This window comes from Saccostrea cucullata, unplaced genomic scaffold, assembly GCF_032062105.1.
Source record: "Saccostrea cucullata isolate Sc308-1 unplaced genomic scaffold, CSIRO_AGI_Scuc_v1 ctg14082, whole genome shotgun sequence".
In the NCBI taxonomy this organism is placed as follows: domain Eukaryota; kingdom Metazoa; phylum Mollusca; class Bivalvia; order Ostreida; family Ostreidae; genus Saccostrea; species Saccostrea cuccullata.
Window position 1 is genome coordinate 1 of NW_026919536.1, and position 15,828 is coordinate 15,828.

Here is a 15,828-nt window from a genome sequence, read left to right on the forward strand (position 1 = left end):
CGCTGCCAAGTCCATGACGTCACAATGCATAGGTAAGCTCGCTGACTAAAAGATGATGCAACAGGTATCAAAAAAGATGATGCAATAAGTATTAAAAAGATGATGCAACAAGTATAAAGATGATGCAATAGATATCAAAAAGATGATGCAACAGGTATATCTATAAAGATGATGCAATAGATATCAAAAAGATGATGCAACATATGTACTGAATTGACCCAGCTATCCCTAGAACCCCCTAATCTGCACTCCCCTTGACCCCCCCATTCCCCCACTAGGGACTGCACTCCCTTGACCCACCTATCCCCCACAGGGGCTGCACTCTGTTGACCCACCTATCCCCTCAGCCCCAAAAGTGCACTCAGTTGACCCACCCGGCCAGACCCCTTATACTACTCTTGTTCCTTATAACTTTTGATTAAGAGGAGATAGGACTTTTATGTTTGACATATGCATTACCTGTGACAAGATATTTTCAAGCATTCTGTGATTTCTGACTCCTTGACGTTGACCTTTACGATTGATCTCATTTAAAAAAATCAACTTCAGTGATAATTTCTAAATAACATATGACAGGGCGTTCATATTTGACACAATATGACATAAAAAGACATCTCACCCACAAAGACACCGAACGGGGGGACCAGTGTAGAGTTCTTTGAATTTGTTTGTTACATAGCTTTATTTCTTATTTTTCCCGTGTCTCTGTCAGGTCTTTTTCGTACTATAGTTTCATAGAACATAGGTCATGACGTCATTATAGATCGGTTGAGACGTCATAGCTTAGGCGATTTTAGATGCTGTTTCGCATATGTCACGTCATAATAAGCATGAGAAGTAATAATTTCTGTTTGTTTTCTGAATCCATTTAACTTACATGTCTGTGCTTACTTTTTATGTTTTAATGTCAAAATTTAGTAAATAACTTGAGACTAATTTTTTGGTGCTAGATCCATTATGACGTCATAATCAATTTCAACTTTCTTTTTCCCGTACTTTATGGCTTTGGCAGAATTACGTAGAAAATAGGGTATTTTCATGTCATTCAATTTGAAATCACATGAAAAGTAAACCGGATACATGTATTAAATTTGATATTGTTTTAAAGAAGAGGCCATGAACATACTAATTACCGTTTTCCGAGACACTGTAGGCAATCTGGACACAGTTCCTTTGCCGAATACTAAAAAAACTCCCGTATTCATTACTGATTTTCTTAATTTTTCATTGAAAATGACAGTTTAAAATACATATTTTCATCTTGTTAACCTACAACTTATGCCCCGAAACACCTTATTTGACCAAGCTAAAGTTGTAAAGCATCAATAAAGGAATTTATTTATAAAGTTTGATAAATCTGTAGGCACCTTTCATTTACTAGATCTTGACTTTAAGATAGATATACCGGTATATTAAATAAATCTGGAACTAGTAGTTAAATTTGAAACAATCCTTGAAATACACTGTATCACGTTTTATGTCAAATACTCATGCATGACGTTAGCTTTCTGAGAGAGTAACGAATGATAACTCTACATTGGAAATTGAACGCAGGTTTGCAGGTTTGGTCACATCGTCCCATTTAGAGTGATTTCCCTTGCCATCTGAAAGTGGTTTGATTATATGAACAGTGTGAAGCGAACTTTAAATGACTTTAGATTGCATTATACAGAGGTAGGTCCTTGTGTACGCTTTAATTGATAAATTTATTGAATCAGGGCATTAATTGAATGCACTTTATTATTATACTTCAGTTGTGGTAATTGAGATTAGTATATGAAGTTTCTGTCAAGATTCTTTCTGATTTTTTAAATACCCTAAGTGGAGTTAAACTTGATCTCGTATTTACATTATCCTGACTAACAGCATGCTGTGACCACCGAAGTGTGACAACAAGAAAAATATACACATCATTGATTTTTTATCGAAATCAGGCCAGTTGCAACGGTAATGAAAGAGTAGGGATAAACATTAAAAAAGGGCTTGAATTGTTTGAAATTGAGATTAAGATATTTATTTTTATGTTTTTAGTACTTTTCCCCCGAAGTCCTAGAGTTTGTCAGTGCTTGATCTGAAATCATGAAAATATGGGGTAGGAGACGAGTATTGCGCAACCAGCAATTGACTGAAAATTTACTGTACACTGTATAGGAAAAGAATATACGTGAAAAAAAAATGCACACATCCCGGGTTCAACAGCCTGAATATCAGTATACTCTGCTACAGTAGCTTTCATACACCGATTCGTATATCATATCAATTTCACATCGTAATTATATCAGGTGTTGCAGAAATAGTGCAACTTTCTGGTTAGATTTAATTTTCAATGAACTGTATGTATAAAGCGAACGGCTTACCAAGAAGAAATGGATTTACTTCTTACGAATTATATCAACAAAGCTTATTATTCTATCTGCAACAACATTGGATATTTAAGTATTGCACGAGCGGATAAATTCTTGAGATTATAAAGTGAAGGTACTTCTTTAAAAATTCATAGAGGCTGTATCAAAGCCTATTAACTTTGATATTAAGTCCTTCTTCAAATTCAGTATCAGAACTTATAACGAAATAAGTAATAAGAAAAGTCCATAACAAGTTCATATGTGTAAGACTTACAGAATATCTAAAACTGATATCTCATTGGGCTTACGTTCAGATAAGTCCCGAAAATAAGATTGATTGTGTTTTAAAATAATGTACTATAAAAGAATAACAGAGGCAAATTATTTTCAATTTCAATTTTTCTACACAATTTTATTATACAACTATGTATTAATTACTATTATTTCATATATTGATTTTCTTCTTCATTAAAAAGTGGGGGGGGGGCACAGACATACTCTTGCCCCCCCCCCCCCCCCCCCGATCTGAAAGTGGGGGGGGGGGGGGGCTTGTGCCCCCGCTGCCCCCCTGTAACTACGCCTATGTATAAGTATTCCCTGAGCAGGTTTATAGAGGAGAAAGATATTTGCTTACATCCCATCCCCCTCCCCATTTTGAGCGGCCTGTAAAATATTTAGTCAGTGACTTTTCGTTCTCACTGATGCAATTATTTTACATATGTATATCTTCAAGGGATGAATTAAGTAGGTATAATTTAATTGTAATTACCTGAGTACCAACACTTTGTAAGACATTTAATATGATTTTCCCTGGTGTAAACATCGCGGTATATGATGAGATACAGACGAAATTATCCGTGGGTATCCGACGATATCGTGATTTTAAAGCACGCCTTTCTTTATTTTTATTATTGTTCGTTCGTTCTATTGAACACTTTGAGGAAATTTTACACCATGTCACCGCATCTGATTAGTGTTAAATGCTATCATATGTATAATTAAATTGTATCTTGTGGTGAAGTACTTGTTCAGTCCTTGTTTCTTTTGTGCATATTGACATCTGAGAAAAAACTTTCTTCAGTTATACAGTTTCCCCAAGAATTTATTATCATTGATGTATTGCTACTTAACAAATTTTCTCACAAGAATTCAAGTATGCAGGCATTCAAGGAAAAAGAGGAAGTTTTTCTTTCAAATTTCTATAATTGGAAATAACTGGCTTAAATAGCAATGCTACATAACGGATATTATAATTGAAATATTTAAAATTAAGAAAAACATGGAACTTATAATAAAGCTTAATTAAAACCTGAAAAAATATTTTAACTGTAAATAAAGAAGATATTTCTAAATTTTTAGGGATTTTTTTGCTTCGGAATTTTTTTTACAAATTTTTAAATGTAGTTAAGGTAGAGTGCCACATCAACTTTTAATTTTATAGATCTTTGAGTCATCCTTTTTAAACAATGGTTTAAGCATTGAAAGGCCGGTATTAGCTCTTAATTATTTTATATGAATTTTTTTTTGTATTTTTTCAAAGAAAATGAAAAAAATTATTTATATCCAAATAAGTTGTTTTCGAGTTAAAAGTTTGCTGTAAATGAATGCATCATATGAATATCTAATAAAATATGTAAAGAAAGGCTGGTAAGACTTTTTAATTTTTTTATAAAAAAATTATTTATGAAAATAAAACGCATTATTTGTGAATATTTATCGCCTCTTCATGTATTTACAATGAAGAAATCTATTTTATTGTCAAGTTCAATAATGTTTTAACACTTATTACACCTAATCAGACTAGTGTTCTTAGGAAAATGTTATTTATTTCCAATAATTGTACAATTATGGTTGGGATCGGTTTAATAATTTTGATCGGGATTGGCCTAAATTAAAAAAAATAATTTCTCTAAAATTTGGCCATTTCATTTCAATTTCTTTTATAAATATGATTAATGAACATGTTCTTTCCAGTTGTGACTTCTTTTAAGAAGATTTTAACCACAAGTTTAAAAAATATTCACAAATTATGTGTTTTATTTTCATAAATATTTATTTTATTTAAATTTTTAAAAATATCTTTACGGCTTTCCTTTACATATTTTATTAGGTATTCATGTGATGCATTCATTAACAGCAAAATTTGTACAAGAAAAATCTTATTTGGATGTAAATAATTTTTTTCATTTCTTTGAAAAAATACAAAAAAATCATATAAAACTAGAACTGTCCAAACGGGACAACCCCCCCCCCACCCCCCCCCCCGCTGGGTTTTTCAGAAGTAAGTTTTTCATTAATAAAGATACGTATCAAACACGAATTATGAAATTTTTATTTCAGTGACCTTGAACTTCCCCAAATAACCTTGGGTCAAGGTCATGTCACAGCCTTGGGTCATGGGCAATCTTTCAGTGAAATGAGAACCTACCAAGTTTATCCCTAAGAAAGATATGGACCGGACTTGAATTATGAAATTTTTAATTCAGTGACCTTGAACTTCCCCAAATAACCTTTGGTCAAGGTCATGTCACAGCCTTGTGTCATGGGCAATCTTTCAGTGAAATGAGAACCTACCAAGTTTATCCATAAGAAAGATATGGACCGGACTTGAATTATGAAATTTTTCTTCCAGTGACCTTAAACTTCCCCAGATGACCTTGGGTCAAGGTCATGACACACCCTTAGTTCATGGGCAATCTTTGTGTGAAATGAGAACCTACCAAGTTTATCCATAAGAAAGATATGGACCGGACACGAATTATGAAATTTTTCTACCAGTGACCTTGAACTTCTCCAAATGACTCTGGGTCAAGGTCATGACACACCCTTGGGTCATGGGCAATCTTTGTGTGAAATGAGAACCTACCAAGTCTATCCATAAAAGATATGTATCAAACATGATTTATGAAAATTTTCTTTCAGTGACCTTAAACTTTCCCAAATGACCTTGGGTCAACGTCTTGACACACCCTTGGGTCATGGGCAATCTTTGTGTGAAATGAGAACCTACCATGTTTATCCATAGGAAAGATATGGACCGGACACGAAGTATGAAATTTTTCTTCCAGTGACCTTGAACTTCCCCAAATGACCTTGGGTCAAGGTCATGACACACCCTTAGGTCATGAGCAATCTTAGTGTGGAGTAGTAGATTCTAATGTCCCTCTGTAAGAAAGATATGGACCGGAAACGATTGCACAGACAGACGGACAGACAGACAGACGGACAAGGTGATTCCTATATTGCCCCCCAAACTTCGTTTGCGGGGGGTATAATAATTGAGAGCTAATATCGGCCTTTCAATGCTGAAACCATTGTTTAAAAAGGTTGACTCAGAGATCTATAAAATAAAAAGTTGGTGTGGCATTCCTCCTTACTAGGACATCCCCGAGCTTTTAACAAAAATGATGAGAGTACGGAAATTAACCTTCCTCTCCTCAGATTTTTGCATCACTTCATGTAAGTGTGGTTAGCACGTCCGTCATTTTTCATTACTCACTCGGTAGAAATCGATAATGGCTGTTTCCGATTAAACGTTCATCTGAATTCTTTCAGGAGCCGTGTTCTGTGATAGCATGACAGATCGACATTGAGAAAGGCTGAAGTGGAGATGTTGGAAGAATTAACGGCCATGTCCTCCACGAGTAGAGCTAAATACCACAGCCTCCTGGCCGCCGCGATCGTGGGGGTCATCCCCTTCATTCACATAGGTAAGTGGTTAATCATAGACCATCTTTATGGACTCGTTCATCTCTTTTGGATCTTGGGTTTGGGGCATCGCTCGGAATTGCTGTCAATGTAAACACACGATAACTTACTAATAGTTTTAGCTTCGAATATATACCTAAGAAGTCAAGCTTACTTGTGTGTGTAATTTTATGTATATAACCCACAAGTTATATATTCTCGCAATATCGATATCGCATTTTGAAGCGGTAAGCGTATACGCTAATTGCTTTACGTCATGTAACAAACGGTCTTAATTACGCAATATTTATGGATACCTGACACGTCAACAAAGCGCTTCCTGCCGTCAGAGGAAACCTGGACAAAGCACCACTTAGTCGGCATAATATGACCTCTGGTGAGAGATTGAATCTATTGCCCTGTTCAAACGGAGAGTTTAAATCGAATTAAACGTAAAGTTACTGCGAATTAGCTTTGCTTAGCGTTCACACGGAGAATTTAATGCGAATTAGTTTAATTCGAATTAGTTTACTGCGATAAATTACTTCGCATCAGCTCCGTGTGAACGCTAAGCGAAGCTAATTCGAATTAAATTCTGACGCATGCGTAATGGCAAAATTTAGTCAAATACCACTTGTCGATGGTCAGCTATAGGTACTTGTGCTATTTTTGAGTGAATAACTAAGGAAAAGTTTGTTAATCATCCAAATGTGTGTACAGACACTGTGACATTATGTCAAATGGATCTGCTCTGCAGAAGGTGACGTGATTTGCAAATGACGTCATAATAGCCGTGCTGACGCCGGGCTGCGGAAGTAAAATTTTAATTGGCATTCGTTTACTTCGCATTAGCTGTCGTGTGAACGCAGTTTAATTCGCATTAGTTTGATTCGCATTATTTTTACTTCGCATTAATTTTCTGCGAATTTAAAAACTCTCCGTATGAACAGGGCATATGAATGGAGTGTGGCTAATTATAGTAACATTGTTTACCAAAACATTGAAAATACTTAAAACACGCGTATACTTAATTCAAAGAACCAGAAATTTGGTCCATATCATAAACTCGTCGGTAAATCCCACGATCGTGATTTATAAAGTTGAACGATTTGCATCAATTATACAGCACCCCACATGAACAATAGATATTGACCTAATTAATATGCTACTGGGCACTGGACGCCTGATGGCCGGGTTCATTGCTGATTAAAGGGGTTGAAGGTTATTACCGACTGCAAAATCTCTCGAGTTTGATTTTCTTTTGAGTAAATTCTCCCAAAAATTGAGGCAAAGCTTTATCAAGTAAACTAATATAATGAATAAAAGCTTTTATAAAAGACGCATCACATATTTTATGTTTCTGTGAATTGTACGTTTTTTGGAATGGAAACAATAGGATTTTTCCATAATGAAAAGTGTGTTTTCTTCTTTTTCTCTCTTATCAAAATAGCTCAGATCCCAGGGGTACGTTCTGTGCTCAGTCTTTGATAATTCATTACAACAATCATAACCGATCATATTATGCTTTTATGTTTAAAAAAAATGGGTGACTGAAATAGTAGAATTAATTTAAAAACAAAAATAAGAATACAAACTCATAAAAACAAGCTAATTCAGAGAAATTGTGTCCCCCGCTTGGGGAAAAAGTAAACCATGCGCAGTTCGGGGGGAGTCCCCTGACTGAATTTGTAGAATTAATAAATTTATACATGTATACTGAAGCAAATAAAATATGCCAATATGGATATAAAGATTTGATTGCTTATTCTTTATTATGTGTATAGAAGATTCTTTTTATATGGAATATCTATCACACTGTAATGATGAATTTATGAGTTTGTACAAGCCAGGCCTCATAAATTTTTCATTTCATATGCTGAATACTATCATTTAGTATAAAAAAAAGTATTTCGGAAAAAAAGAAAATGAATCGTCCGGATTCGAACCCAGAGACTCTCACATGTGAAACGAGAGACATACCATTACACCACGAACCGCTTTAAACTGGCCAATGTTATATGCAAAAATGAAGGCACATACATGTATATACATGTATTCACGTTCGATATTGTCAAAATTTTACACAATGCATGGTGTCTAATTTGACCTTTATTAAAGAGTTCTAATGTAATAAGAATATAAAGTCCGCTGAGAACCTGTTTGATACGTAATAACTTTCCTCATGCCCCTAGCTGTGCTAAAAATAGCGACATGTAATAAATGTACAAGAAATACTAATAAAAACAAACGGGACAGGACACTTTGAGAGGGGTGAGAGAGGTCCTAGAGATTTTTGGTATTAAATTACATTGCAAAAGCTCAAAATCTTCTTAAAATATGGCCCGGAAAAGATAGTGTTCATACAGACCGAATGTATAAATTTACGACCTTCAACTTTGACCTTTTTGACCTCAAAATCTATAGGGGTCTTCTTTAGGCCACAGGGAGTTGTTATGTAAAATTTCATTGCAAAAGTAGTCCAGTCATTATAAATTTGACCTCAAACTAATTGCAACAGAATTTCTCTCACAGTAGTGTTTCTTCTAGAATAGCATAATGTAACTCCATGAAAAAATCGGAAAAAATCGGACGAGTGGTTTTCATAGAAGTCGACTTGAAAGAAAGGGAAATATGACTTTCATTTTATATCTGGTATGCCGCACCATACTACTCGCTGTTGACGTCATTTTCTACTAAAGTACGTCATAGATAAGAATTATTTTACCAAAAGTTCAAAAAGTAATATCTGTGATAAGTTTGCTGCATAATATAACAAATAATTGAATAGGGGGAAAGAAAAATAAGCCAGGATATTATTTTATACTTTTTTGCACACTAACTTTTCAACATGAAGCGGCTTTAGTTTACTAATCCATCGTAGGCCTTATCTTTTTTTTTTTTTTTTTTTTTAAAATAAGCTTTCCATAGGAAAAAAAGTTAAAAATATATTTACTAGTTTTAATAGTTGTTGATTTCTTACTTTCCACAAAACCTGTATTATGAAAATGATTAGTTTCAGGCGCGGATCCAGCAATTGAAGTTAGAGGGGGCGCCAAAATTGCAAAAGTAGACAAGGGGTCTCACTGGGGGCCGCCTTGAGGCCCCCAGTGGGTCCAGGGCAAAGTCCTGGTGGGGGTCCAGGGGGCGAAGCCCCCGGAAGCTCCTGGGTTCTAGAGATTTAGTAGGGTAAAAATGAGGTCTACTAAGTAGACATATTTACATATTCTAGACGAAACGTTGACAATTTTAGGGGGGGGGGAGGGGGGCGCCGGGTTCGCCCCCCTTAAATCCGCCACTGAGTTTATTACTTTATATAGCGTAAATTCCCTGTTGCAGTAATATCTCTATGGAACGCCATCTCAGTCAAAATTTCCTCGCATTGACGTTGTATTTTCTATGTATCACCGATGTCGCTGTCAGAGGGTAAAGTCCAAATTAATTCTCTTCAGATTAAGCAGAAATAGTTAACCGTGACTTGTTTTAAATTTATGAAATGATTAACCTTAGTCTCCTTTGTTTGCTTTGAACATATTAACAATTTATGTCAACGAAATTAATGAACACAAGTTCTACAAACTTCGGGAGTCCTCCATTTCTCACCTCCCTACTCTAAGTGTTTTGTCTCGATATTTTGGGGGTTCTAATCTACATTCACTGGAAATAGCAGAAGAAACTAAATTGATGTCACTATGCACAGAGTGTATTTTAGAAATCGTAATTACCGAGAATTTTGGAATCGCAGATTACAATAAATGGAGAAGAAATAAACTTATCAAATAAAGCCAAAAAGTATGACGTGACTTCGGGAAACATCACAGGGACTAATCTTAATTTGACCCCAAACATTTGACCTAAACTATTCGCGCACCCATAATAATCATGAGTACGAAGAAGCCGGGGAGAGAATTGATGGACTTGGAGAAGAACAATGTTTTTTAGAAGTGTAACCCTATTACCCAATAGTATTTTTACTTAAAAAAAAGCTCATGTACTTTAATAAATTTATAAACTAATTATCTGGTTTTGTATACATTGTCTTTTTGATTCTAAGTAAGAAAAGTTTCCGGACATTATATTTTAGAAGGAATCCTTTAGATCTATAGTGAGTGGGAAACAGAGCATCAGGTGTTTTTTTTTTCATGCTAAAAGCAGAAGATGCATAATAATAATTATTTTTTTTTTTATTAAAAATAATACATGACTGTATTTTTCTCTCTGAGATTTAGCTGATTTGATCAAAACAGTTCACAACTTAGACCTGTCCACATTTATCATTAGAATTAAAAGCTGAAGCTACCTAAATTTCAAAATATTGCCTTGATGAAATATTTCCGATTTTTCGTATTACATTGGCTACATGTTGAACTTTCATAAAATACTAAAGAAAATTCTGTAATTAGTTTAGGGTTTTACAATTTTTTTGCTATTTTGACTGGACTAAAGCTCAAAGGGTTCTCGAGATATCGTGCGGAAACGAAAGTGTTATAACAGACAGAATTTGCAAATTAATGACCTTGACCTTTGACCTTTTGACCTCAAAATGTATAGGCTTTTTCTTTAGTATATAGGGAGTTGCTATGCAAGATTTCATTGCGAAAGCTCAAAGGGTTCTCGAGATATCTCGTGGAAACGAAAGCGTTACAGACAGACAGAAAGACGGACGGAGAGACAAATTAATATCTCCCACTTTTCAAGCGGGGGACAAAAATTGTAACCGGCATCGTGATCCTCTTCTAAAAGTCAACCTTCATAAAATATGAAAAGTTTCTTTTTAAAATATAAAAAAGATAATGAAAGAGATGTCATTTCAACAGGGTTATAGTTTTTAATTCAATTGAGTTAAAACATTGTACATTTAGGTGTTCCTAGAGAATTGAAAATGCATATAGTTCCTATATACTGTGTATTCTAACGCGCGGTGACAAGGTTTCAAGTGTGTTATAGAGATTTTTTCTTCCTGGATTTCAAGTGGATTTCACATAGAGAAAAATTACACCGAATGAAAATGTATAACAATAATTATTTATCATCTTGAACATTTGTTAAATACCTACGAAAGTTTTATTTAATATAAGTATTGCCTGAAAAGTATGCGCTAAATACTTATTTCTTTCCCTACAGTACATGTATATAGACCCCTTTTTAATGGTTGCACCATATACTAGTACATGTATATCATTTAATTATTGGAACATTTGAATTGTTTGCATTTAAAACTCAACTGTTTGCATTGTCAAAAAGAGTGAGTTTCTGAATTATGAAAAAATGAAAAAATCCACTTAATGTATTCTTTCCCATCAACAAAACATGGTCTCTGTTTTTTTTCTCTTTTTTTAAGGTCATACGCAACGTAGTTTGAACATTATTGGGTTCTTCCCTGGAGTTGAAGAGTTCCACTAAAAGAAGGACCTGTGTGCAATACTTTAAATGTCTATATATGGACTTATACACCTCTTGTAAAACAAATTTGATTGGAAAAAAATCTGGAATTTATGTTTTGTATTTTTTGTTTATTTTTCTTTGAATAATGCAAAAATTTTCATAATTTGATATCTTTCAAAAAATCCTGGTAATGCATGTTGAATTTTTGTCTATGAACATCTGCTGGCACTATAATCTTAAATTAAGAGTATCTTGAAAAGTTATCAGTAGGTAAGGTACGTTGCGTATGTCCTTAAAAGCCTAATGAGTGTTTCTTTTTAATATAGCTACTGCCTATAGCAACTCATCTCTTAAACATGTACATAATGGAAAGAATCTGAATAAATACGAAGATTTTCTAATGATTTTTTAAATTATCGTTTATAAAGGTGTCATCCATAAAATGATCTGGGTCCCTAACAAGACTCCGGTAAACAGAACAGGGTGTCGATGTGATTGTTTTGACACAGTCTATAAAGGTGACGTATAATTATTACACATAAAGGTAACGTATAATTACGGTATATAAAGGTTACGTATTAATACATCATATAAAGGTAACGTATAATCACGGTATATAAAGGTCACGTATAATTACATCACATAAATGTTACAAATTACATCACAAAAAGGTAACGTATAATTATATCATATAAAGGTACAACGTATAATTTAACAGTACATGTATATAAGGGTTATGTACATAAAGGTAACGTATAATTACAGAATATAAAGGTAACGTGTAATTACAGAATATAAAGGTAACGTATAATTAAAATATATAAATGTAACATATAATTACATCATATAAAATTAACGTATAATAACAGTATATTAAGGTAAAGTATTATTACAGTGTATAACGGTAACGTATAAATACAGTATATAAAGTGTAACATATTGGTAACGTATAATTACAGTACTGTATATAAAGGTAACGTATAATTACAGTATATAAAGGTAAGGCATAATAACAGTAAATAAAGGGTAACGTATAATTACAGTATATAAAGGCAACGTATAATTACATCATATAATTACAGTTAATTAAGGTAACGTATAATTACAGTATATAAAGGTTAAGTATAATTACAGTATATAAAGGGTAACGTATTATTACAGTATATAAAGGTAACGTATAATTACATCATATAATTACAGTATATGAATATAACGTATAATTACAGAATATAAAGGTAACGTATAATTACAGTATAAAAGGTAGTGTATTATTATGGATGAGCTAGCACTAATGTGACGTCACAAAGAGGCTAAAGAGACGGTGTAGAAATATGACGAAATAGCGGAGGGAGAAATACAAACACAGAAAACATTTTCGGTGCTTTAAAAATGAAAAATTTTAAATATAAGAAATGTTTTAAGATTAGTATGAATAATTGATAGTTTAATCACACAGATTTAGTCACGTATAGGCGTATTTTTCGTAAGTCTTTGTCATTTAATTACCAATAACTCACACAAATTAAAAAAAATATTCCTTAAGTGGCTCCCTATCAATGAGAGATAAATATCCCAAATTAGCACCACCTAAGCCACCTCTTCCTCTATATCATGTAAGATATACATTTATTTCCAATAATTTATGATACACAAGTTTTAAATCTCTATGTCATATAATGCTCAATGGATTGTTAATCAGAAAGGAAAGGTAATCATTTGATAATATTTACTCAAAACAAGACTACTGACATTTTATCTACCTATCTGTGTTAATAATTCTGTTTTCTAATTTTTCAGGATCATATGAGAGACCAGGGAAAACCGGCTATAAGCACATGTATTTTAACGCCACTTTTGAGATGCTCGTCATATGGATTATAACGCTTGTAACCATTATCTTATCCTACGAGTCTTTCAAGCTTCTTATTAACCTTTACAGTAATAGGAACCTCAGATGGAGAATGCTGTTATTATTTATTTTAGACATTCACCCGAATTATTATTCCTTTTGGTCATACTTCAATTACACAAACGATGGATTTTATGACCAATTTTACCATCAGTTATTTTTTACGATAACGGAACTGTATTCAACGTGGAATGTCTTCCGCTTGTGTGCTAAAGATTCCAAAATGACGTCGGGATCTGTTGTTTCCATAATTGTGATAAGTTTAGTGCATATTCTCGTAGGTGGAGTTGATCAATTTTTCGTCCAATTGATACTATGGAGAGATAATACCTTTCAAAGATTTAGAAATTTAGGCTTTCTACTTCCGGATGTTTTTCACGTGATATTAACCTTGTACGAGGTTGCCAGAGAAAGGCAAACATCATGGACACATGCACTCACCACGAATGAGCTCAAATTCGGATTAATTTTTGTAGTTACTGGTTTTGTTTTTGGAAAACTACTGTTTAGATGAAGCAATCTGTTTTTTTTTCTTCTGCATTATAAATTATTATTGATAAGTAGCGTTCCAGTTTGGAAAACGAAATGTTTATTCATTTCTTCACGTTCGGTGTTGTGATAATGCAGTAAAATGAATTTTTATTCAATAATTTATTGCTTTGAAAAAAAATGTTATTCATACACACAAGGACATTTGATATTTATTCTAAGATTCATGTTTATTAAGTGTTCTGGAACTTTGCATCTTTGCCAGTTTAATTGTACATAAACAACAATATCCAGAATTTGTTGATCATGTTTTTTTTTTACATTCTAATTGTCCCCTGCCTTTGTGAATGCGAGGGGGGCATCAAATCTCATTCGTCTGTACATCTGTCTAGCTGTCTGTCCGTCTGCAACAGAATCTTTCACCTTTGTCATAACTTCTGAATGAGGAGAGATAAAGATTTTATACAGTAACTTCACTTTTACATTAACTGTGACAAGACATTTCCAAGTATAATTTTTTTGCCTCGTGACCTTGAAGTTTGACATACTTTTTAAAATATAAATAAAATATTTGTTCAAAGATTTTTAAGTACCTGCATTGGTGTAAAGTGAACTATATAGGGTTAACCACTAGCCACTGCCAACATGTTCGGTTGGATAAAAACAGATGCAGAATTAAAAGTCGCTGATACCGGAGCCATTAACTCTCTTTACACAGCGTTTGGGAGAGCTGGGATATTGCCGAGTGACAAAAAAACTTGTATCTTTGTACAACCTACTCCTACAAGTAAGAGCCTCGGTTAACGTCCCTACGCTCCTTATATACCTCGGACTCTTACATCCGAAGGCCATTTTCTAACGAGCTCGTTCCGCCTGAGATTTTGGGCGGAACGTATTATGCGTGAAATAAACGGTTAACAAGTTATATTCAGGTACCTTCGTGCTTACATGGGGTATGAAAGCAACAAGAAATCATAACTGCATTATTGTTAATTAATGAAAATTGTCATTATTCCAATTTATCACCAGAAGTACTTTCGATTTGACTTCACATTAATTTTGCGGATTGTCAGAAAACAAAATTTTCGTTGCGTTACGCTAGTTTCGTTTCGTCAGATTTTCTGAATTCTATTTCCGAATTTTAAACAGACGACTTGTTTCAATTTCTGCTTCGATTTAAAAAATAATGGATTTATTGTTAATACGAGAGGTTAACAGTATTTTATGCGTAAGTTTTATCGTAAATATTGAGTATTTTATTATTTCGTACCATTCGTCAATATACAAAGCCTTATTTATTAATAAAATAATTTATTTCCACTTGGGGTTCAGCGGCGAGAATTTTTACAATGGATGCTAGAGATTACGCGGCGCCAAGTCAAAAGTGTCTCGCCGCGAACCTCTAGTAGCATGCTGGAGTATGTACAACCGTGCAACGGAGCCTATAACGACACCTATACCTCTCAAAGATTTCTGCAGTACGCATGGTCTCCTTAATGTTTGGACTCTCACCAAAAGAGACAACGGTTCGAAAGGAATCGGACGTCAAAACTCCTAAAGATCTCAGATTGATCTCTATGAAAACCCACTTCGTACTAATCATTTATTATCTTCCTTCTACATAAGGTATCTCTTCGTAAATTTCTCAGTGATCTACGGTCATTTGTCCAAATTTATTCCCCAACAGTCTCTCCTAGATACATGTAGCTACAGAGAGCAGCTAGAGAACACAATCTCCTAGATAGCTACAGAGAGCAATCTCCTAGATAGCTATCGAGAGCAATCTTCTAGATAGCTACAGAGAGCAATCTCCTAGATAGCTACAGAGGGCAATCTCCTAGATAGCTATCGAGAGCAATCTTCTAGATAGCTACAGAGAGCAATCTCCTAGATAGCTACAGAGGGCAATCTCCTAGATAGCTATCGAGAGAAATCTTCTAGATAGCTACAGTGAGCAATCTCCTAGATAGCTACAGAGAGCAATCTTTTAGATAGCTACAGAGAGCAATCGTTTAG

General features: G+C 34.0%; 1 protein-coding gene across 1 annotated transcript; it reads left to right on the plus strand.

The window, feature by feature from the left end:
• The first annotated feature begins 5,860 nt into the window (after positions 1 to 5,860).
• On the plus strand, positions 5,861 to 14,039 carry LOC134233208 (uncharacterized). The gene is made up of 3 exons (XM_062715194.1): positions 5,861 to 6,055; positions 11,843 to 11,932; positions 13,212 to 14,039. Exons 1-3 carry the CDS (start codon positions 5,956 to 5,958, stop codon positions 13,835 to 13,837), a joined length of 816 nt encoding a protein of 271 aa, XP_062571178.1. The 5' UTR covers positions 5,861 to 5,955; the 3' UTR covers positions 13,838 to 14,039.
• Positions 14,040 to 15,828: the final 1,789 nt, after the last annotated feature.